At 41.7% G+C, this 25,088-nt stretch overlaps 1 protein-coding gene across 2 annotated transcripts in view; it reads right to left on the reverse strand.

The window, feature by feature from the left end:
• RBPMS (RNA binding protein, mRNA processing factor) overlaps positions 1-25,088 on the reverse strand; it is a 177,618-nt gene that overhangs the window by 152,396 nt on the left and 134 nt on the right. The window contains exon 1 of one of the 2 annotated variants that reach the window (XM_007447627.1): positions 24,896-24,961. In XM_007447627.1, the coding sequence (XP_007447689.1) occupies positions 24,896-24,961 (66 nt within the window). Of the gene's footprint in view, positions 1-24,895 lie in introns of both variants that reach the window. The other variant, XM_007447626.1, reaches the window with a different exon arrangement.

Raw genomic sequence — 25,088 nt, forward strand, 5'->3', positions numbered from 1 at the left:
TGAACCTGCGCGTCTGGAGCCTGTGCTCTGCAGTGGGAGAGGGCACAACAGTGAGAGGCCCATGTAAAAAAAAAAAAAAAAAAAAAAAAAAAAACCTTGTGATTTTGTGTTTATCTTGTCTGGCCAACTTATTGAAGTTTGTTATTCTAGGCTTTGTTTCAAATAATAACAGTTTGGGCCTATCCTTAAAAGACAAGCAAAAAACTAGGGAAAATATTTCCAAAATACTTTAGAAAGTACATACATGAAGCAATGTTTATGATATATAAAGAGTGCCTAGAAATCAATACCTTAATAGAAAAATTAAGAATATAAATACAATAGTCCCCCCATTATCTGGGGACATGTTCTATGCCCCCCAGTGGATGCCTGAAACCATGGATAATACTGTGTAATGTTTCTTCCTATCCTAACTGGTGGGTACATGTACAACATGGATATACTGGACAAAGGAATGATTCACATTCTGGGCAGGACAGAGTGGGATGGCACAAGATTTCATCACACTACTCAGAACAGTGTGTGAATTAAAACTGATGAGTTGTTTATTTCTGGAATTTTCCATTTAATGTTTGGTCCACAGTTGACCGTAACAAACCACAGAAAGCAAAACCATGGATAAGAGAGGACTACTAACCAAGCTGTTTAAAAGCTGAAAACCAGTGAACATATGAAAATGTTCAACTTCATTAATAAAAATACAAATTAAAATGAAATGTCTTTTTCCCAGCCAATGATTGCAAAGGAAGAAAGACAATTATCTGATGTTAGAGAGGTGAAGAAACGAACAGTATATTAATAAGTCTTTTTAGAGAGAAATTCAGCATTATCTATCAAAAAGTTAAGTGCACATAACCTTTTCTTCCAGAAATTCCAATTCTAGTGATCTCTACATTATACTCGTGTTCCAGAGTTAAATTTTTTTTTTTTTTTTGCAGTAGACGGGCCTCTCACTGTTGTGACCTCTCCCGTTGCGGAGCACAGGCTCCGGACGCGCAGGCTCAGCGGCCATGGCTTACGGGCCCAGCCGCTCCGCGGCATGTGGGATCTTCCCGGACCGGGGAATGAACCCGCGTCCCCTGCATCGGCAGGCGGACTCTCAACCACTGCGCCACCAGGGAAGCCCTAGAGTAAATTTTTAAATGGCATATGGGGAAAAAAATCCTTAAATATCCCTTAAATTGTCCAAGTGTATGTAATTCATTAATTCAAACATGCCTAATAGTATACATAAATATAAATTTATTTACCGAGGTACATATATCATAAACAACACATAGACAAAATAAAATTTTACATTTTTAATTATGTAAGAGCATATTATGATTGAGTTCTACTAAAAGCATAAAATGCAACTCTATTACTGTTAGAAATACCAGTACACCTGTGTCTGAAGATGTATACATAAAGATGCTTCCTACAGTAGCATTAGTAACAGCAAAAAATACTGAAGAATAACTCAAATGTCAGCAGAAAGTGGTAAGACATATTAGTGTGCATCCTTACAACAGATACTATATAACTATTAAAAAGAATGAGGTACGGCTACACATTCTGATACACAAGATCTAAGATTTATTGTCAGGTTAAAATAGAGGGAGTAAATCATATGTATTGCATGTAAAAAAAAAACATTTTTATCTGCATCTAAGTGCATAGAAAGATGCTTATTACACCATTAACTGTGATTACACTTTTGGAACAGAATGGGGTGAGAAAATGAAGGGAAAATTACATTTTTACTGTATGTACTTCTGTATTTTTACATTAAAAAAAAAAATCACAAGCCTTACTACTTTGTACTTTTTTTTTTTTTAACAACGGAAAAATGAGGGAACATGGTATTTATGGTCCTTTGCAACTCTCCAAAAGTTTATGAAAAACAGGTTTTCTGAGGAGTCTCCATGTTGATTTCAGTCACTGATAATGTCAGTTATCTGGTACTGGGTAGTGATGATTGCCTGGGAGGTGCAGACAGTGAGAAAGAAAACAGAGAAGGCATCCAACAATTCCAAACATTCTGTAGACGCTTAAATATCCAGTCAATGTGATCTATTCTGTCTCTATATGAAAGTAAACCATCTGAACATTTCAACAAACTTTTCAGAAATCACAAACACCACCAAAAGATTTTATCGTATTCTGAAATTAGGCAACAAGATGTATCTGCCTCTTTGAAGCACAAGCTTCCCCCATGAAAAGAAAAAAAATATATGAAAAACATCAAGGCGGTAGAATGAGGGTCAGAAAGTGGATCTGTAGGACTGAGGAGTGAATAACATTCTATTTCCTAGGGATTAACAGTTACACAAACATTGACTTCACTAATGGAGGGCCGTTTCTACCCTTTATCATTTTGTTTAGTTTATCTGGCCAGTATGATGCAAAACAAACCCAAGATGAAGCAGGGGACATGGCTACTATATATGCAACTCTTCTAACTCATAAGTCACTAGTATATCCAGAAACAACACTACGTCCTGGTTCCACAGGGATTTCCCAACTCTGAAAATCTCAAATTGTAATGGAATGTCACAAAAGGGATTTATTGTATTACATTAAAATTTAGCCTTATCCACAGTCATTTTAAGTATAAAGCTAACACAAAACCAAACTGACAAACCTCAGACACACTTAATTTTTGATGAAGAAATCAGATGTCCCTCCCTCTGCACAATGTGCTTCCCACATAGACCTTCCAAGGAGTCATCATCCTTCAAAGTCCTGCAGAAATGCAAGCTGTAGTACTTACTGCATGCCTTCCACATGCACTGTACTAGGCACAGTATGTACTAGTCCTGCCATCTAGCACACAACGTAATGAACTGCATGATCCTGGCCCAGGTTTTCCCAAAGATAGAGCCATTACAGCCTTCCAGGGGAGCCCAGTCCCAAGTGTATCTTGACCCCTTCCCCATTCTCCTTGGAGCATGTTGCCAGAACGTAGCATTTGCCACGGTAGATATTCAATAAAAATGCTTACTGAATAAATGGACAAGATGGTGAATTACTAGAGAAGCGAATGAAGCTCAGTATGATTAAAAGCAGAATCTGCAGGAGAAAAGTGTCACAGATGAGACTATCTGGTGAGGGTATATGATCAAAGGTTTTAAGCAGAAGAATGGCAGAGCATATTTCCATTTTTTGAAAGGTAACCCTGGCTGTCCCGAAGATCGAGAACTGTGGAGAGGCAAGGCTGGAGAGCAAAAGGTGTTTCAAAGCTGGCCCAGCAGCGCAGAAAGTTTTGATGGTGGCCCTGCTCTGATGGTAGCAGGGAAGATGGAGAGAAGGCAACAGATTTAAGAGATACATGGGAGGATGAATTGCTGGATTTGGCAATAGACTAGTTAGGGAGGGAGATGGAAGAGTTGGGCACCCCGGTAAAGGGTGACTCAGATGTGGAATACAGGGGAGCAAATTTGGGGGTGAGGATAATGAAATCAGTTACTGGACATGTTAACTTTAAGGTTTTTGAGAGCCATTCAACTAGAGGTGGTGTGGACACTTGGATATTTGAATCTGGAGCTTAGGACAGAAGTCTGGCACAAAGGACATCATCCATGGGAGAGTAGGATAATGAGAAATGAATACACAGGACAGAGGGCTAAGGAATACTATCACTTAAGAACCAAACCAAGGAAAAAAGATGAAAAGGAGAATGTAGGAGTGAGGTCATAGGTGGGAAGGGGGGGAAGAGGCGGGGGAGTCCACGGTATCATGAAAGCCAAGGAAAGAAACTGTCAAGAAAGGGAAAAATCCAAAATGTAAAATGTGTCAGTAGTGGGATACGTGGTTTTTGTTTCCTTCCTTATACTTTTCTGTATTTTCCTAGGATCCTTGATAGATATGTACTTTGTTATTCACCAGAAAACTTTAACTGTGTAACATGTCTAACTGTTATGATATCCCCATAAATTAAAGAGCCACAAATAGTCTTCTATCCTCAGGGCATGTGTTTTGAATTCATTCTCTGGGTCTGGTGATCTATCTGCTCCAGCTTCATGACCAGTGACACACATGGCCCAGCCTCCCAGCCAGGGTCTGGAATCCCAACAGAGCAGAGCTGGCTGGCCTATACACAGATGGTCCAGTGACCCTGGGGTCATAAGCATACTGTTCAAATCAAATGGCTAACCAGCAACAGACCCAGCCTACTGTGTCCCACTTCCCACCACTAAGGCCAAAGTTCCCCAACTCTGCACCATTTCTTATAAACAAGATAGCCTATAAACATTCACACAGATACAGGAGGTCCAAGGCTCACCAAAAATATTTGTTCATTGCCTCTAAAAAGGACTTATGTTTACTTACAAGGTCCTGCCCTGGCAAGCAGAAGTGTATCATTAATGAAAATGATGGTAACCCACTGAGCCAGCATAGATAGTTACCAATGACTCGATACCTATTGTTCTGATGATACTTTAAAAAAAAAAAAAAAAAAAAAAAAGGAGGGGAGGTTTTACCCAAGATTCTTCTAGAGGTCAACAAGGATATAAGAAATAATATTCTAACCTTCTACCCCTCTCTTGACCCCAAAACAACGTTTTGGCATATTTACACCATTCACCTTAACAGCACCCTCTTGGAGTAGGCTGAGAGTAGCTATCGTCCTCTTTACTTTATAAATTAACAAACTCAAAATATAGGAGTTATTTTACTTGACATAAAGGGATCCAGAGAGAGATGACAGTTCTTCTTCCAGAGAGAGACATAGGGGTCAATTAGAACAGCGTGGTCTACTTTAAAAAGGGAATGGGCTCCAGACCCAAACTTGGGCTTCAGCTGACTCACTGCTCAAGGGAGTGTGTTGAACAAAAGCACTTCCTGGGTCCCTTCCAGCTCCAAAAAGCTCTGATAAGCATAAATGGGTATGTTATGACACTGACAGCCAGAGTGAGAGGAAAGATCTTTAAAACCGGATCTTAAACATGTAAGTTTCCATGTTTACATACCACTGTTTGAAAAGCAGTCTCTGTTTCATGAAAGAAAAATGAACAAACGTTTGTAGTCATCTAGATTGAATATCTGTGCATTTTCATTCATTGATTTAAAAATAAGGAGCACTATTGGAACGTTGTATCTGCTATTTCTTTTTTAAATACAGCATCTTAAAAAAAGAATGCATTTACTTCAAAATAATTCTTGGGATGAGTAGCCTTTCCTTTCCAAAAAAAGAAAATTTAAAAACTCTGCCTGGATTACTTTGTTCAAATGGATCTTACTATACTTGGTTTTCACAGGGAAAGAATCACGGACATGGGGTGCTAAAAATAGATGCAATAAAGCCTAGGGAAAGGAAAGTCCTCGTGAGACTGACACTAACAATTAGCGCAAAAAAAAAAAAAAAAAAAGTGGTACCACCAGCATTAAAATAAGAAATCTCAGCCCATTCTGGGAACAGTCACAGACTGCCACGGCCATCTAGCTTCACAGGCTGGCCCAGCTCCCCAACAGAAGTCCCTCAGCCCAGGGGACAGCCTTATAAGGCAACTATGCCCAGAAAGGAGATAAGAACACCAGGCACTTAACATTTCCAGAGGCCTCTACAAATGTTAACTCGTTAATACTCATGGTGCTCTGGGAGAGCCATGCCACTACCATTTCCAAAAGACACTGGGGAAGCAAGACACCTGACATCACGTGTAATTATGGCCAAGTGGGTAAGGAGCTGGCAGCCCTTCTTGGGCGCCTGGTTCAGGGCGTGACATGCCTCAGTTTTGTAAGAAACTGAGTAAACGCTTTCCTACTCATGAACAGGAAGGGGGAGGAAAATTTCTCCACTCTGACAGTAAGTGAGGAGAGGCCTCCTCCCTCCCCCCTCTTTCTCCCACAGATTCCAGTCCTTGGAATAATTAAGACTCTAACTTGAACAGCCTAGAAAAGGAGCAAGACGCAGGCGAGGGTCTGGAGGGAAGACATGGCACATAGGAGGATGTGAGGAGACCTGTTCTCTTCAAGTTGGTTTCTAGTCTCCAAGGGGACACTTCACACACATCCTTTCACCTTCAGGAATAAACTCGGCCACTGTGATTACAGTGCCAGTAAGAAATACCTTTGGAGAGGATTAAGTGGCCTCGTTCTGTTTTTAAAAGTTAAGAAAAGTTCAATGCAATAAGTATCAAATAATGTTTACTGAGAATCTACACTGTATGACAGCTTGTAGCCAGGTGAAAATATAAAATAGCAGTAAATTATATATGTGTGTTTAAAAGTCACCTAAAATATAAGCTCTGCTTGAATCTTAAGTCTCCACAAAGGCCAAGGCTCTTAGCTTTGTTCATTGATTCACCCTAAACTCTACATTTGTTGAATGAATTGTCTTTAAAACTAACAAGCAAAGGAGCTCAAGGTCCAAATACAAACGTGTAGATATTCATGAAAGGACAGGAGTAAAAATACTAGCTGGCATATTCAGTGTGCTAAGTCAGAGACTGACTTAATCGTTCTATGAGGGGGAAGCCACTTAGGCTAATACTAGGAAAGCCCAGAGTTGGTAAGCCTGGGGGGAAAATGTAAATGCATGGAGAGGATGAAAGAAGACATTCTAGGCACAAGCAGGTCAGGAACCTGGAGGTGGAATCATCTTTGTAAGAACAGGGTGCCCAGAAAGTGGCAACAACTCAAATGTTCAACAACTGATGAACAGATAAACAAAACACAGTATATACATACAATGGGAATATTATTCAGCCATAAAAAGGAACAAAGTACCAATTCATGCTACAACATGGATGAGCCTTGAAAACAGTATGCTAAGGGAAGTAAGCCAGACACAAAAGGCCACATTTTGTACTATTCCATTTGGATGAAATGTCCCTAATAGGCAAATCCATGAAGACAAGAAGATTATTATAGTTGCCAAGGGCTGGGAGGAGGCGTTGATGAACACAGGTTTTATTCTGGGGGGGAGAGAGGGGGCTAGCAAAAAGTGTTCTAAAATTAGAGTTGTGATGCTTGCACAACTCTAAATATGCCCCCAAAAAGACTGAATTGTATGCTTTAGAAGGGTGAATTTTAAGTTTTGTGAATTATACCTCCATAAAGTTATTAAAAAAGAAAGAACAGGACACCACCACCGCCCGACTAGACGCTGGGATGGAGGTAAAGGAAAGATAGTGCACATGCGCAGGCAGCAGACACCAAGTCTGGAAATGCAGGGAAGAGCCTGATCACAGGCAGCTTTAAGTGTCAGCTACAGAAATCTGCATCTTACCCACTAACTACAACCCAAAAATGCTGGTGGACAGTGCTCTCCAGTTTTCAGAGTACTTTCCTAGACGTCATATCCTTTGACCAAGGAGCCTCCAAATGTCTTCAGGTGCTAGCTGATTTATGGGAAGTAACACCTTTGGAAGAGGTACCTCATCTGCCCTTTGTGTGAATCGACTAAGAGTGAGAGAAAGCCAGTTGAGGCTCTGAGGGTCTAAATTTAGAGTCCAGACAGGTAAGATGGTGAAGGTGGGACAGATTAGACTGTGGCAGGTCGTCACGGGCCACCCAGATTTTCTGAAACGAGAGATTCTATATGTAACTGGGTGACTCACATCCTTGAAAAGAAGTTGCCACATTACTCACCACCGGGGACTTAGGCAGGTACCATAATCTCAAATTTCTCTACAAAGGCAGGATCCTAAGGGGTACTAGGCCCCAAAGATCTCTTGATCTCCTTGGTATAAATTTTTCGAAAGAAAGAGTACTCCAGATTGACAGTGACGTTTAGTATAAGACAACAGATTCTGAACTAACTGTGCAGGTCAAATCCAGACTTTGCAATTCATCAGCTGTGACCTAGAGCAAGTTATTCACTTCTCAGCTCCTCACCTGTGCATTAGGAATAATGATGGTTGGTACCTACCTGATATAGCGTTACGAGGACTGAAAGAGTTAACATACACGAAATGATGTGATCGGTGCCTATAACAAACTAAACAAGGCCCCCTCGTCACCCATCAGCTATGCTTTTCCTTCACAGCACTTATCACGTTTTATCATTTTATATTTACAGGTGCTTTTATTTAATATACACTTCCCCACTACACTGCAAGTTCCAGGAAGGTCAAGGACAATGTCTGCTTGCTGCCCATTGTATCACTAGGGCCTAATACATTAGGAGTTTAATAGCTCTGGAACGACTACATCACCTGGGAATTACATATTCTGTTTCTAAGGCTGAGAGCCACCATGGCTGATCAACAGCCCGGCTACTGCAGAATGAAGACGAAAAGAAACAAATGCAGTCAAGGGGGAAAGGGCTCCATCCAGGAAGTTGAGGGGAAGAATCAAAGAGGAAAAAATGTTTTATTTTTCCAGTACGCTAACCTGATTGGCGAGTGTGGCTCTGCAAGCCTAGTTGTTTTTTTTTTAAAAAAAGAAGAAAAAGCTTAGCATACCGGCATTGCGTTCTGCAGGTGGTACCTCTGTGGCCTATGCAACAGGCCTGGTTGGGGAACCAAGGACAACTGATAAAAATCCCTTAAAATATCCTCAAATCTTTATCATTACTCATTCACTCATTCAAAATTAACAGCCAGATAAGGCTCCTCTTTGCCACAGAAATATGCCACATTCATTCCTACTCCCAAAACCTTTATGATGGTGAAACTCTGCTATGGCAGCGCACATCTCTCTCTACCTATTTAAATCTGCCCAGTTCATTAAAACCCATCTCTTTCTTCCACTCTCTAAAAAGCCTGTTTCCCTCTCATCCACACAGATCTCTTTGAATTCCTAAGCCCTCCGTCTGTATTACACAATACTGTCAATTTACATAGGAACTCATAGTATTTTCCCATTGCTTTCTGTGTTGACAGAGGCTTTCCAAGTAGGCAGGAAAACTGCCTCTCTGTAAGCACTTCTACACCCCACCTAAATGGCCAAGACAACAAGGACCAGTGAGGATACCCCAGCGAGCTGTACCGCTAATCAACGTTCTCTCCACCAACTCCTTCCCCATCTGTCAACCACAGTCAAGGACTCAAGGAAAAGGCATGTTTTTATTTGCAAAAGAGTTTCCAGTTCCTTGAAGAAAGGTGCTGCGTGCACAGAAATTCAGTATTTCATAACCTCAGTGGGAATTCACCCTGAAATACTTGGAGTAAATGCTAAATGAGATGCAACTTCCATTCATATGGGACATTCAGGATGAGTCAAGACTGAGGTCTCCAATACATCTGCTCATTTCCTAGAGTCGCACTCTAAGAATGCCTGTGTAGACTTTGTGGAGAGCGTGTGCTCTGCAGGAATGTTCCGGTAACAATTATGGAGGTCTTGTGGGCCGGGGTTGATGGTGATTGCCCGGCCCACATGGGGAGACCCAAGCCCCACTCCTGAACTGTCTGTGGCTCTTGGGACGTTGTGGGCATTGATCGCAGTGAAAACAGCCCCTCTGGGGTGGATAAGGAAGTCTTGATGGTACCTTGATCAGACTGAGTAATACTCATGACAGCTTCCAGAGTCCAGGCCCCCTTCTGAATTTAGAGGGGAGGAAAAGGACCACTGCAGGGTCCACACCTAATGAAAGGTATTACTGTTTTAACTCTGTCTATAAAATTTCCTTCCAGGAACGTAACTGGCTAGCTGTCCACCAAAACTTATGTCAAATTGACCAACGTCTCTCTGAGTGTCTCTATCCTCACCTCAAGAGCAAGCTAACCATGTGACCAGAAAACTAGAGCTACAAGGCTCTGACACACGTTTCCAACAAGTAACATCTCTGAGATCGGGATGCATCTTACAATAGAGTTTATGCAGCAGTGTTATTGGTTCATTTGATGTTGCAACCAATTCAATGAAATTCTGTACATGCACACAGAACACCCCAAGTATTGGCCTCATCACCCAGTTATCACGTTTAAAGCCGGCAAAACATATCAAGCACCTATTACATAAGATCACAAAAATCAACACTTTTCATTGTGTTCAAGGAAATTGAGAGTAACAGCTCCAGAAATTATCTAAGCATTTTAGTGCCTACAAGCAATACTCAAAATAACTAGGGTATGTCTTGAAGGGGGGTTTAAAAAAGTCAATATGGGGAACTTCCCGGGTGGCGCAGTGGTTAAGAATACGCCTGCCAATGCAGGGGACACGGGTTCCAGCCCTGGTCCGGGAAGATCCCACATGCCGCGGAACAACTAAGCCCGTGCACCACAACTACTGAGCCCACGTGCCACAACTACTGAAGCCCACGTGCCTAGAGCCCAAGCTCCGCAACAAGAAGCCACTGCAATGAGAAGCCTGTGCACCGCAACGAACAGTGGCCACCGCGCGCCGCAACTAGAGAAAGCCCACGTGCAGCAACAAAGACCCAACACAGCCAAAAATAATAAATTAAATAAATAAATAATAAATAAATAAAAAGGGAATGTAAGCCCTTTGACCCAGAAATTAGGCTAAGGAAATCACTAAGGGTGTATACTCCAGTTTAGCTAGGAGGATGTATAGCACTATTTATATCACAAAGCTGGAAACAAGCTCCTGGCTCGATAATAAGGAAAGGGTTAAATACATTAAGGTACATCCTTACTATGGCATAGTATAAAGAATTAAAGACGGGGCTGCAGAATGTATCCACTGGCATGCAAAGATATTCATAACGTAATGTCAAGTGAAAAGAAAATCAAATGTAAGTAAACACTATTATGGTATGACCCCGTTTTTGTAAAAATAGAGGGGAGTGAGTGTATGTGTGTGTTTACACTCGTACACACAGAAAAGGACATATATAAGATAGATACTAAAATGTTAACATTAGCTGTAGAGAAAGGAATTGTTAAAATTTTAATAAATTTTATAGCTTCTGTTTTTGGTGGGGTTTTTTTGCTTACTTTTATTTTTGCAGTGGAGGGAAGGGAAAGGAGAGAATAACATAGGTGAATTTATCTGCCAATAAAAAAAAAGATGTTATTTCTAGGGGAAAGACGGTGAAAAGAAATTTGGACCCAATGTCATCCAATTAGGTAAACAAGTGGCTTATGCATCTTGGTAGTCTCAATAATAAAAACCAGATAAAATAAAAATCCAATGGAGTTATTTTTTTAGTGTTGGGAGAAATGACTGCAGAGTTAAGTGCATAACACGATTTAAAATATGCGACAATATCCCAGAAGATAATCTTCGCTGTACACTGAAGCTACGCTGTGGCCTACTGCTGTTGGAGTGGGTACCACAAACGTCCAACACAACAACAAAAAAATGGCATTAATATCCTAGAGCTTTCGATAAAGGGAAATCATCTCAGGACTTTACTATGAACAATATGCTTACTCTTTATCCCAACCCTATATGAAAAATGCCCTAATTTGTATGACTGCAAATTAACCCGTTTGGGGTGGGGAGAGCAGTGACGTATTCATGGTACATTTTCCGAGGAATATGACTGCAATTTCATTTTGGACAATATAATGCTTACTAGTTTTGTGGAGAGATTTCAGAGAGCACTGGGATAAGGTGGAGGACCGAGGTCAAACTGCTGGATTTCTGTGCCTGGGTCTCCTGCTCCAAGCAGCACCCAAGCTTTCCTGGGCTGACTTCATTAGTGAATAAGGAAACACAACACTGTTTCGTGGAGTTCAGAATAAGCTCATACCAAAAGGATTTTTCTGTATAATCATGACCCATGATTTATAATAACAGTAATAAGAGCAACTGTCATGTTGATTAATTGTTAATTAAAAACGGGGGGCTTTGGGAAGGCAGAGGAAGGGACAACTTAACGGTTAAAACTTCTCAAATGATCACCTGCCAAAATCAGGAACTCAACATATTCCAAAGCCCCACAGGTGTTTTTGAGTCTTCGCTCCCCTCCCTACTGGCTTTTGTTTTTAAGATACAGAGTCAGCAGGCTGGGTGCACTGTGACCAAACGGCAACAGATGCTAGTCCTGCAAAGGGCAAGACTCTTCCCTTTGACCATCCAAGAACATTCCTGATCAGGAAATTCTCACTTTTTGATTCAAGGTTTACCAGTAGTTGCCCGAATGGAAAGAGCTACAGAAGAAATTGTTCCTCCACCCAATTCAATCAGACACGCTTCATTCCCAAATCCATCTAAACCACAAAGTAACCTATGTAAAGCATGCAGGTTGGGAATATTTGGTCCTAGTCACCAAAGCGGATGCAGAAACGGTTCTCAATGCAAAGAATTCTACCGCCAGACATTATAGTTATAAGTGCTTAAATGTAGAGAGCGGATCATCACTGGTATTTTAATCTTTTCTTTGTTAAAGATATGTGATGTTACACAGATAACAACCGAAAAATAACTGATCTTTTACAAATGAAAAACAAATGCCAGATGTATACCATATAAGCCTCCAAATGAATGACAGTCAATGTATATTTTCGTATCTGTAAATTACTAACACTACAACATTAATCTTTCTCTCAAGTTTACTTATTAGGAAAATGAGAAAACCTACCAACACATGAGACACTGGAATTTAACGATTTTTCCCTGTAAACCTTTACAGCAATTCTACACTCCTCGATTCCTAGTTAAGATACAGAGTCTTTCGACACATGTAATATCCAAATAAAACCCTTTCATACTGGGATCTGAGCATCCGCTTTAATCTTATCTCTGCAATTCTGTTAAGTGTCTGGTGCCCGTGATGTAATCCACCTCTCTACCCCCAACACACCACACTGTATCCACCAAACACATCAGCGGGCCTTTCTAAAAATACAGTTACAATATAAAGCCTGAAATAGTAGGCTAACAATGTTCCTTTGAGATGTTTGTCGTTTTCTGAAAACAAAGTAAGCCACAAAACCACTTTCAACAAAAATGTGTGTTTCTAATTATTAGTGGGAAGATTTATATTCCTAAAAAAAGAAAAAAAAGGTGTGCCTGGAAGAAGTTCATTGCTGCGAGTCAGCAAGAATCTGTAAAGGCAAAATAATTTTGATAAGACAGAACCACTTTCCTCGCAATATAAATTCAGCATCCTGCCGTATAAATACTGATACAGTGAATGGTCACTTTAAAGTGAAGAGAAGGTGCATTCCAAAGCAGGGGCAAGGCCCCACATTTCTTCACATGGGCCTGCCATCTAACACAGAAACGATTACAAATGCCTTCTGTTAGTCAACCGGCAGACGTCACTGCCTCTTACCAGTTAAGATTTAGAAAAAATGAAGACAGTAGTTAATGCAGTATTCAAATCTTTGATTTACTTATAGGGTCTTCGTGAGCAAATCACAGCACCCCAACTAATAGATCACACAAAAATATCCCTTTCTTCTCCCTTCCCCGTTCTGTATTTCTGCATCCTGCTGGTGATGGCTTTTTCAAGCAGCAGCTAAAAGCCAAGGTTAAAGCTGAAGGTCACGGTGGGTATAATTCTGCCCAACCTGGTTCCTTTGTGCATGTTGGGGTTATGAAGCCACACTGTCCCAAGAAGTGTGTCCCACCTTACTTTTGAACCTTTCCGGCACTCACAGTGGGTACTGCCTGGCACTTTAGACATTTGGGAGGGTGAGCAGGGAAGGAATTTTCTCCTTTCTCCCTTCCCTCCCTTAGCATGGCTAAAGCAGAGATTAATTTCCTAGCTCTGCTTTTCTGTATAACCCCTCCTCAAAACACAAAGACTCAGGATGGGCCTTAAGGAGTCCTTTTGTTTAGAGAGGGTCATTTCCTGCCGTTAGCTCACACCCAGAAACTCCCACCCATTTCTCCAGGAGGGGCACGGATTTTCTCAGTAAAAAACAAAAACAAAACAATCTCAGGCTTAAAACCATTCCCCGCAAACAGCCTATCCCCCTCCACCCCGATGTATCTGGGCTGGCGTGGCAGCACAGCACAGGGGAGAGGAAAAGTGGGATGAAGCAGAAAAACGGCAGAGGAGCTACAGTTCTCTTAACGCATAGCAGGTGTTGTCTGTCCACCCCTATGTTTTAGTTCGGGAAACGGACACTTAAATGACTTGTCCTACGTCCCTTAGGAAACAAAAAAAGGTGTAGTAATTTAAAAAAGAGTACTGATAATTTGGTCAAGAACCGACTAATACAAGGATTTATATACCACTGGTTATAAGGCTATCAGACAGTGGATGATGGTAAAGTTTAAAAAGTTTGCTCAAGGTCAAGTATTATGACATAAATGCCATAAATGAGGATAATCCAATGGCCTGCACTTTCATGAGTGCCTCAGTGAGCTCAATTAACAGGCAGTCTGATGACCATAGTAAGGATGACTTAGACGTCTACATCCTGACACGTCACCTTGTTGTGCTTTACAAAGTAAGGAAACACAGCTCCTGAGTCCGTGAGGCTGACTGGTGGGTATAATCTGCGGCTGTGAGGTGCCAGCCTAAGGGTTCACAGGGCTCAGGTCAGCCGCTGCCTGGTAGCTACCACACAGGTGCTTACAGGCTGGATTCAGCTAGCTAAAGCCCGCCTTATCCTGAGCTGTGTGCCTTTTTTACTTTGTAGGCAGAGGAAGGAAAGCACATTGAGCTGGAGGCTAGACTAACTCAAAGGGCTGAGAGTGCTAAGTCTATCTCCAAATCAATTCCATCTGGGTTATTAACATTAACTCTTTGCAACCCAACAGCACATCTGCAAAACAGTAATCAAAGTCATCTTGCCCTACTTTTGTCACTCCATGGGCGGCCCACATTTCACTCTTGCTTCTGTGGAAATACGTACTTGGTTTCCATTCTAACTGGACAAAGGATTCCTTTACGTATGAAAACCTGTTTTTCCCTCCCCAGCCCCCATCTCCATGGGATCAATCACTTACCATCCAAAATTTCTGGCTTAACAGCAGGCGGTAATTGTACCTTCTGAAATACAGGGGGATGGGGACCCAGCAATGATCCATCTTGAAGGCAGCATTAAAATTTAATCTAAAAACTGCTGGAAAAGACTTAGGACCATGTGGTATATTGTACAGGCCTCAGAATTTGACAGGTTGGTTTGTATTCCAGTCATTTAACAAATAACAAACGTTGGGCAGTTCTAGGCATTGTTCTAGGCATTGGAGTTACCGCCCGAAACAAGACAGGAGTCACATTCTAGGAGTGCAAGACAAGTACCCAAGGTAAAGTCAGTGAGTAAAAAGTACTTTCTGCGAAATAAGAGGGATGGGACAGTGGTTGGGAATGTGGGGATACTTTGAACTTGGAGGTCAAAGGTCTCCCTGGGTGACATCTGAACTGACATCTGAATGAATGCCAAGGACTAGGCTGCCATAGGAACATCTGGGTGTACAGTTTCCCAGGCAGACAGAAGAGCACACGCAAAGGCCCTGAGGCAGGAACACGTTTGGCAAGCTGGAGATACCTAAGTAAGGCCCAAGCAGCTGAAGCATAATGAATGAAGCTGTGATTCTTGGTGGATGAGGTCAGGGAGACCAGCAGCGCCCGGATCACATGAACCCTGCACACGGCTGGAGAGAGTTTAAGCTCCTACCGCTAGTTGCAAATAAAACCTCAGACAAATTACTTAATCTCTCAGAGCCTCAGTTTCCTTATCCCTCAACATGGGATGAGAACACTTCATTGGGTTTGTTAAAGCACGGTGCTTAATGTAAAATGTGCTATATTTAAAACATATAACCAACAAGAACCTACTGTATAACGCGGGGAACTCTGCTCAATACTCTGTAATAACCTAAATGGGAAAAGAATTTGAAAAAGAATTGATATGTGTATAGGGATAACTGAATCACTTTGCTGCACACCTGAAACTAACAGTTAATCAACTATACTCCAAAATAAGATAGAAATTTAAAAAATAATGTGCAATGCTTAAAACAGTAGACACTACTCAGTAGACGCTCAGTGAATTAACGTGCCAAAAATCCATACATGCTTTTACAAGTCTGATTATATTTGAACATGCACCTGATCTTCAATCCTCCCTCCCATTTTCTTACACATACGCAGTAAGACTGAAAAAAAATTTTGTAACAAAAATGGTCTCAGCACTAGCTCTAACCATTTTTTTTTTTTTTTTTTTTGCTCATTGCTGGGAAAATGCTTGGAGGTCTTGGTAAAGAAGGAAACAGGCTTAGAGGGTAGAGAGGAGAGAAGGCAGAATCAGAACATGGCGACTGGACTCCAGGACAGCTCACGTTCCTTCTAAGGATAAGCCAGGCCCGGAGGAGAAGCAATTACCAATGTTTTCAGTCTCCTGTCACCCAGCATCCCAGGGCAGGCACAGGACAGAAGAAGCGTGCGCGCGTGTGTGCATGTGTGCGTGTGCGTGTGCGTGTGCGTCCGTCCCTTCCCTGCCCCCAAACACATCCTGCCGGCTTAGAGGGATACTGTATTTAAAAACAGATGCCCCTTTGGAAACTCACACATTTTAAGTCCTGTAAATTGCACATGCTGGGTAAAGTAATTACACTTTTGTAGCACCTCCCCTCCCAGCACAAAGGAAATTCTGCTACTTCTATAAAAAGATAACACTTTCTGTGCTCTCCCTTCTCTCATGAGGCCAAAGCTATCTATCCTATAGGTGGGCATAAGAGAAAAGTTCACAGAACAGGATCCTGGGGATTCGAGGGGAAAAAAATGTTTTATCTCTAGGATTTCTTAGAATAATGTTGGACTTCTGCCAGCATATCTACCTGATGACATAAGAATTTAGGAAGCGCAGAGAAAGGAACTTCATTTAAAAAAAAAAACTCACGAGAAGTAAAGGCTAACTGAAAGTAGGAAATAGTCTCTAACTTCTTTTCATGGGTTGGTGAGGTGTACCTCAATTGTGAGACTCCTAGGTTTCTCTGTACCTTTGCAAAATCCTAGGGGCTGACAAGATTGAGCTAGGCTGCTTTGGCATTCCCTCAGCGTTTTAAATTTGTGTAACAATACTGTATTACAGCCTGGAATTTGGAACCGTCTTCCTGGTGTGATTGGCATTTATTACTGCCATTTCCGTTTTTTTTTCTCCAGTATTCTACATAATGTGCATTATAATGGTTGCAGCAGGGTTAAAACCTATGAGAAATACAAACGCAATTAAATTCCTGGACCAGTTTTTCTTTATTCACGAGTTGACACTTAGCTGTGAGCAGAAAAAGTAGCAAACTTTTAGGAAAGCACGAAATGAATAAATTGAAAATATGACCCAGGAAGAGATGACTTTGGGCTCTAGCCAAAGGCTCATTCTAACTCCCCCCACCCCCATAAAATGAAAAAAAGAACAAAGCAACTCAGGGAAGTTTTTTCTTATAAAAATACTCAAGCCTCTCCAGGCCTTGCATGTTCACCTCCCAAACCCATCTACAAATTTTAGGTCCCTTCTAGGTACAGGGTTGGGAAAAGAAAAGTTTGTAAAAGCCTGAGAATTAACTGCAAATTTTAGAGGAAAACAATTTGCAAAGACTGTTGATGAAAGCAAAAAAAAAAAAAAAAAGTATATGAAATACACTATATATACCCAGTTTTTTAAGCTCCCCCGAATCGGGCTTTCAAATGGTTAAATGTCCTGAACACTATTATAACTAGACAGATATATGCAATATATTATGTTCCTAAATTAAAAGAGCACTTTAAAAAATTTGCTTCAATTTTTCCTGAGAATTTCCAGTTCTCCACACCCCCCTTTTTTTTTTAAACACAGCTTCAAATTTTAAGTAAATTGTCCATCCTTTGTTGCCTCCCCTCACAAGGTTTCCTAGGAACAGGGGTCCCACGCCCTCTCTAATTTTCTGGGCACTCAGTTCATATTATACAGCTTTTCGATTGCTAGCTATATAATCTTCAATTGTTCTGAAAGACCTCTCCTCTGCACCTCAAACCCACCCTCTCAGTTGCCTCTTTCCCTTCCAGGTATTTTCTACTACAAAGAGGCTCCACGGATGCAACTCCTAGGCTTCTCTCCTGAGCCTCTGACAGTTACTGCAGCCCCTGAACACCTCTCCCGCCCAGCTCAGTCACCACCGCCTGCCACTGCCTAATCTTGAGACCAGGACTCCTGCAGTGTTATAGCCTCCAAATCCACTGCACCCCCTTTGCCACAGGAACATCTCAGAACGCCAAGTCCCTGCTGCACAGAAGTCCAGCTCCCATCACAGGAAGTCTTTCCTGGTCCCTCGCAGGGAAGGAGAGCTCCTCTATCCTTCCTCCGCCAACGCCTCCATCCCCCTCCCACGTCTCCCTCCCCCTCATATCCTGACTTCCTTCCTCTCCCGCTTGTTTTCCCTTTTAAGCCTCTATCTTCATTGAAGGCCAATCCCTTTGACCAGACAATCTTTCCCCTCCTGTCTCAACCCTTCTTCAACTGGAAAAAATATCTCAACTATCACCTCTTTTTTTTAAAGCTTTCTTTGATGTATATAGCTCCGTCACCCCCTCCTTCTGTTGCTGACTGGTTCCCAACTCAAACTACAGCCTCACTTAATTCAACACAGTGCTTTACTGTGCCTGTTTACACAGGGCCATCGCCACTAAACCGGGGCGCAACTTGGAGTAAGAGCTTTGTCCCAGATCTTGGGCCCCCCAGAATCTGAACGTGAAGGCCCCACTCAGCCTCTCAGTGCCTCAGTCACCTCCCCATACAATGAGGGTCCTCATCACCGTAATACCTACATCAGCTCATTGTGAGGATGAGTCACGTGATACATAGAAAGTGCTTGGCCAGTACTTGACACAGAATACTCAGAAGTTAACAATTCTTACCTGAGTGAACAGCTAAAAAGACGTCTGAAATTTTCCCAGGATCAAGTATTTCAGTATTTTCTTTTTCCGGCGCTCAGCAGAGACGACTAGGCAACAAACTAGGCAACTCTGCTCTGATAAGCTCTGCAGTCGAGCACTCCCCGCTCGCTCCAACACACAGAGTGCACTGAAGTGGTTTGCAATACCCTCCCCGTACACTTAAAGATAGGGACGTGGGTTCAAGGAATCATACTCAAGTCATCCCCATGGACAGATAAGCTCATCCCCCATGACGCCCTCATATCAACATAGCATCAATTTAAAAGACCTGGCCCCTGCTGGCCTCAAGCCCAGAGAGCCAGGCCACCACTTTTGCCCCAGCTATTATTAAGGTTCATTCTCTTCATTCCTTCCTACATTTTTTCTTTGACCAAAGCAAGCACTGTTCAAGAGGAACATTTGCATTCCCTTTCCCCTACCCCCAAGGCAGACACTAAGGTGCCAAATGAAACTGAACACAAACATTCCAAAGTGGCCATCACACAGGGCAGCCTCGTTTGGGAATGCTGTTCTAGCACCACTGAACCAGAGCTTCCAGAAGCCCCTGTCCAAAAGGTCACAATGAATCCCACAGCAGAAACAGAATTCTAATAGTGAAAACCCAACTGCACCTCGAAAGGAGCGGGCCCACATTGACAGTGGCTGTCGGATGAACCAAGCACACTGGCCTGTGGGCGCAAATGGAGGCTGCAGGTGACAGGTGGGGGAGGTCATTTCCCAGAGGATCCATCCATCCATAACCGGCTCTAAATCCCACATTAAGGAAGTGGCTGCTTTGTGACAGCTTACCTATTCAAGGTCATCACCACCATCCCCACCAGTAAGGATATTTCATATGTTTATAAAGAATTATATGTGCATAATGTGTAAGTGTGTGGTACTTACCTTGTGCTGGGGTACCAACTTTGGGTAGGTGTTGGGGATTGGAAACACTGTGATAAGACAGCATAGATCTTAAAGGAAAAAAAAAACCCAAAAATGAAATGTAATGATCCAGGAGTTAAACGGAGATAACATATGTATCTTCTGGAATTCTGAGGAAAAGCCTCTCTTTGGGATAGGGCATTCAGGTGATGAGATCTTGCAAAATGTAGGCTGAAACTTGACTTTTGCCTGGAAAGCAGTTCAAGCTAGACCAAGAGGGAAAGGGTGGTCGAAACAAATGGTGTGCAGAGTATGTACGGAGGTACCTTAGGAGGAATCTTGAGGGTCATATTTGGACTTCACTGAGTGCTGAAGGAGCTGGGGTACCAGAGGACCCAGCAGTGTGTGTTAGGATGGATTGAGAAAGCACGGTAGAACAAGGAGAGCAGCTGAAGATCACTGGGAAGAGACAGGATAAGGGAATGAGATAAACATTATGAGGAAAAGCTGTGAAGATCAGAGGCCTGATTCCCCAGACCAGGCTTGGCAGCAAAACAAAATGTGACCAACCCAATGGTTTTGTGACACCTACAGATATTTCAAGGGAATTTATTGAAATCTAAGAGAAAAGACATAAAATTGCTTTTGTTCCTATGTTCATTATAGAAAATTTAGAAAACACAGAAAAGCACCAGAAAGTAAATAAAAATGATCTGTAATCCACCAGTTTTTTTAATTAATGTTTGGTTAGTTTTAAAAATTGGCATCACATAATATAAAACTTTTATTTTTGCTCTTTTCACTTTATGTCATGAGAATTAACCCCTCAATTAAAATGTAGAAAAGCCGGAAGAGAAAGTCAGATTCCTACAGCATTCAGAGGGCAGCAATACCAACACCTTGACTCCAGATTTCTAGCCTCCAAAACTGAGAGAGAATAGATTTCTGTTGTTTTAAGCCACCAAAAAAAAATTTACACGCACGCATGCACGCACACACGTACATTCTTTAAAAATGTGGCTTTTAATGGCTACCTAATATTCTCTTTGAGGAATTACACCAAGATTTACTTAGCAATTTCGCTGTTAGGCATAGAGTCTCTGTGATTTTCCCTATCATAAATAACTCTAAGCATCATCCCTTTAAATAAATCTTTGTGCATGCTTATTATTTCCTTAGGGTAAACTTCTAAAAATAAAAGCGCGGAATCAAAGGGCTTGAAATTTTCATATACAGTGCCAAGTCCTTCCGCAATCTGCCGTGATTCATATCCCCATCGCAGTGCACGAGAATTCCCACTTCACTGCCCCATCACAAACGTCAAAGGTTTCGGTCCTCAAATAAGAGCATCCAATCTATCTATCCAACAAACAAATGCCATTAGAAACAGATGACAAGTGAGCATAAGGGTTTATCAGGGAAATTTTAAAACCACTACTGGAAAAATAACTCAGAAATGCATGCCATATTGGCAGTGGTCTTGCAACATCATTTTACTATGAAGTCACCACATTTTCATCCAAAACACTGTCACCAAATCCTATTTATGATTGAAATATAAGTCTATTGCATTTGATTTGATTTGGAGTAACAGACTCCAAACTTGGTTAAACTGTACAAAACCATTTTGCATTTTCCCCAGGTCATAATGTAGATTAATCTTAGTGCTCAATGAAAACCCGCAGTTGCCGCAAACTACCATGGTACCCCTTCTCTGTGACAATTACATAAGCGACTTCATAACCCCAATATTTGGGCAAAATTACTACGTACTTTAAAAGGCGGAATGCGAGGTAAAAGATTTGTATTAACTTCTGAAGACCTGACTTTGTGTGATTTCTGCCCAACATCTGACAAACATCTTTTTGATCAATAGTCCAACAAGGCCAGGTTTTTCTGTTTTAGTTTTAAGTACAAGAATGTTCAAAGCAATTTAAGGAGAAATTACTCTAATACCAGTGCTTCAACATAATAAAACACCTTTCAGAAATGATTTGTAATCAGCCCGAAAAGTACCCAATGACACATATAACATAAAAGTAAAAATAAGACCAGATTACTGTTTATCTGATTTCCATTTTGAAAATTCAGTGACCAAAAATAATTTCTATCTACTACTAGAATGTCTCAATATACGAAACTTAAATAAGACAAATAATTATGTCTGTTACTTATATATTTATTAACTTTAGTAAAGTCGGTCAAGTGAGAACTGCCAAGTGTTTTAAGAGAATACCATCTAGTCCAAAATTAGAGGCAAATTCTAGGAATTATTTTATTAATTGTAAAGTTATGTAAGAAATTATCTACTGCCCTATATATACATACATATACAGAAGCATTGTAAAGCTCAGATCCCAGGGAGATTTTGACAACTGGTTTTTCTTTACGGGAACAACTTGCATAGGAACACATTATGTATAGAACACTAGAAGCCAGAAAACCAGATGTATCCTTACAGTTGGTTGGCCAAATCTTAAAATTATTTTACCTCAAAGTTTTAACTACTACGCAGAGCAGAAGACTACTTCCTGCCCAAGTTCTCAAAAACTTCCAACCCTAAAAAGCTGCAAAAATTCTCCTAAGTCCTAGACTGTTCCTTCTATCCAACTGGAACCAAAGTAAGTGTTTCAAGCATCACTGTTTCAGAGTGAGCTTCAGAAGCTCTCAATCAGGGCTGAAATGTACTGGAAAATAAAAGGAACTCACTTTTTTTAAGAAGTAGGAAAAAAAAAAAAAAAAACAACCCTGGATTTTATACAGTGATAAAGTCTAAATTACCCTGATGATCTATGAAACTATTTTCTCTTAATAATGACTGGACTCACTCTTCCTCATCAGCTCAATAGCTATCAGGAACTACAACAAAACACATTTTTCCTCTCTTGTCATCACGTGTATATACATTGTATATGTGTATGTTCTGTTTACTGGAATCCTTGGCCATGGCTTTTAAATGTGTTTGAGAACAAATTGCTGATCCCTGGGTGGGCAGGGAAAGGGTCCAGGGCAGTGGTTTTGTATATTGCTGAGCACATTAATGGGACTCACCAAATACCATATTTATTTTACTTGTGGCTTTCAGGGTTAGGAAAAAGAGGTTAGGAGTTTTTCAAATACAAAACATAAACCCCAAACAGGGAATTAGGGCAAAATTACCTAGATCATTCAGGCCAACTTACTTTCTTTTCCTGAATTTTTAACATTATAAAACTTCTCTCTTCATGGTGTATCTGTTTTGTCTGCTCCACTTTCTTGTACAACTTGGGTTCTGAAATCTTTTAAACTGTCCCCTTATTTTTAAAATAACAAGTATCTTGCTAAAACTGATACTTTCTAGAGCCACATGCCATTCCCACTGGTTAAGAGGCAGTGATTGTTACTGGGATCATCTTATTCTATTATACTAGTACCCAAGTCTCACACATTAAGACACCCACGATCAGGGCAGACAACATGCCAGTGCTGTCGGCAGTTAAGCTGTATGGGTCAAGCAGAAAAATGTGACTTTTCTCTACCTAATTTTGTCAAGTAGGTTATGGTTTGGGGTCACTCAAACAAAAAAAAAATCTTTGGTTTAACCTGATTAACTTTCCAAGTTCTCAATCAGGTGAAGAGAGAAAGACAGTCTCATGTAATATATTCTTACCCTTAGAAGTCAACAGATCGCCAATCTAAGAGACACAGAAAGGTTTCTGCAGCCATTATTATCTTGGTATGTTAGCTGAATTAGTTAAACACAGCAACTCCTTAAAAAAGCAAACTCATTTTTAAAATTTTATCTCAGTGGTAGGGAAAACAAATAGCAAAGCAGCAGGTAAGTTTCAAGAAAAAAGCGAAACATGCAATTCAAGGCTCCATCTCTTTGAAAAAGAAGGAATGTCAGTAGTACTCCACTTGTAGTTAAAAACCAACTAGCATGTAAGCAACGCTTCCTAAAATAATAGTTTATAATAATAAAGGCAATTTCCTCAGGTGAGAAGGCAAACTTCTGGCTCACAGCAATTCACCTGGGGCTCACAGCAATTCACCTGGGTTGCACTACCTTACAACCATGTTAAGAGTAAAATCTTGTGTTTATTTTGCATTGTTTTGCATGGGCTTGGGGCTCCCCTCCGTCTTCCCCCATTTAAACAGTTCCTATTTTACAAGTGCACAAAGTGCTGAGGGCTTGTATGTTTTAGTTAAATCCGCAACCTTTGGTTTCACTATCAGAATTTTAGTTTACACACAACACAGTATCTCCATAATAATCTCAACATCCTAATCGCTTTAGAATCAGTTTACCTTTCGGTTAACCTCATACATCAGCATGCAATACCTGTAAAAACGCTTTTACCGAGACTGCATACTTCCTTGCATCTAAACATAAAGTTCCTTTTAGAATGTTTAAAGTCGGTTTCGTGGGCTTCTTAAAAAGTAGGCGGAAAGTATTGTTTACTGGGCTCCAGATAATGTACCTGCAGGAACTGAGCCATTTAACAGGATATTACAAATATCCCAACTACAAAATTCTGAAACGTTTGTTCAGGAGTTCCCCCCCCACGTTTATCGAATTTTGTTTCCACCAAAGGAACGCTCTGCAGCCGTTAACATATTTACGGTTGTTACGGACGCACCACATGAAACTGACGCTCAGACGTCAAAGTCCTACTAAAATAGCCTGGATCGTCACTTGGTGAATTGCAAAGTTTGAAACTCTTGTATTCAACTTCTGCTCCCCACAACCGCAAAGCCCCTAAACTTACAAAACCTAATCATCCAGGTTCGGGGTCTTCGACTTATCAGAGAAGAATGCGGCTTAAGAGTTATCTATTAATCCAAAATGCCTCAGCTGGGAAGATATTTCACCAAGAACTTTTCACATTGAAAGGGAGGGGGCAGGGAACCGAAGGTGTCTTTTAACGAGAAGCTTTACCCGATTTTCTTCCTTAAGCCACACAAACACACCCCACAACTTCCAGCCCCAGACGCAGAGCTAAGTGCTGACCCTCCCGGTCCCAATCATCTGAGGTCACCCAGGAGTCAGCTCTCGATTCCGCTTTTAAAATCCGGGGCAAACAAAGCTGAGCATTATACTTACAAAGGTCTCAGCAAAGTCCTCAAAGTTACGCAATTTTAGGCACGCAGACGCTCGTGGACCCACAAAAACACACTCTCCGATGATACAGCCTCCCGGGGCCACAGTGTGGGGCGGTGTCTCGGGGCCAAGACGATTCCCAAACCCTCGACCGCGGCGCTCCCTCCCCGGCGCAGCCCGGCGCCGCGGGACCCGCGCCCCGCCGGCCGGCCGCCCGCACTTTGCAGAAAGCCAGAGGCCGCCGTCCCAGGTCGTACCCGCCACCGCACCGAGCCACTCCGTACCTCTTCCTCCTGAAGGTTGGCCTCGTTCGGGGTGTTCTCCTTCTCGGCTTTGCTGCCGTTGTTCATCTTCCCGGTCCTCCCTCGCCGTGCAGGGCTGGGGCGCGGGGCTGGGCGAGGGCGCGCTCGCCCACTTTTCCCTTCCCCGGGCGCTGCGGGGGCTGGAGCCGGGGCAGCGGCGGCTCGGCTCGGGGCC

Source organism: Lipotes vexillifer, unplaced genomic scaffold (assembly GCF_000442215.2).
Source record: "Lipotes vexillifer unplaced genomic scaffold, Lipotes_vexillifer_v1.1 scaffold1318, whole genome shotgun sequence".
Classification (NCBI taxonomy): domain Eukaryota; kingdom Metazoa; phylum Chordata; class Mammalia; order Artiodactyla; family Lipotidae; genus Lipotes; species Lipotes vexillifer.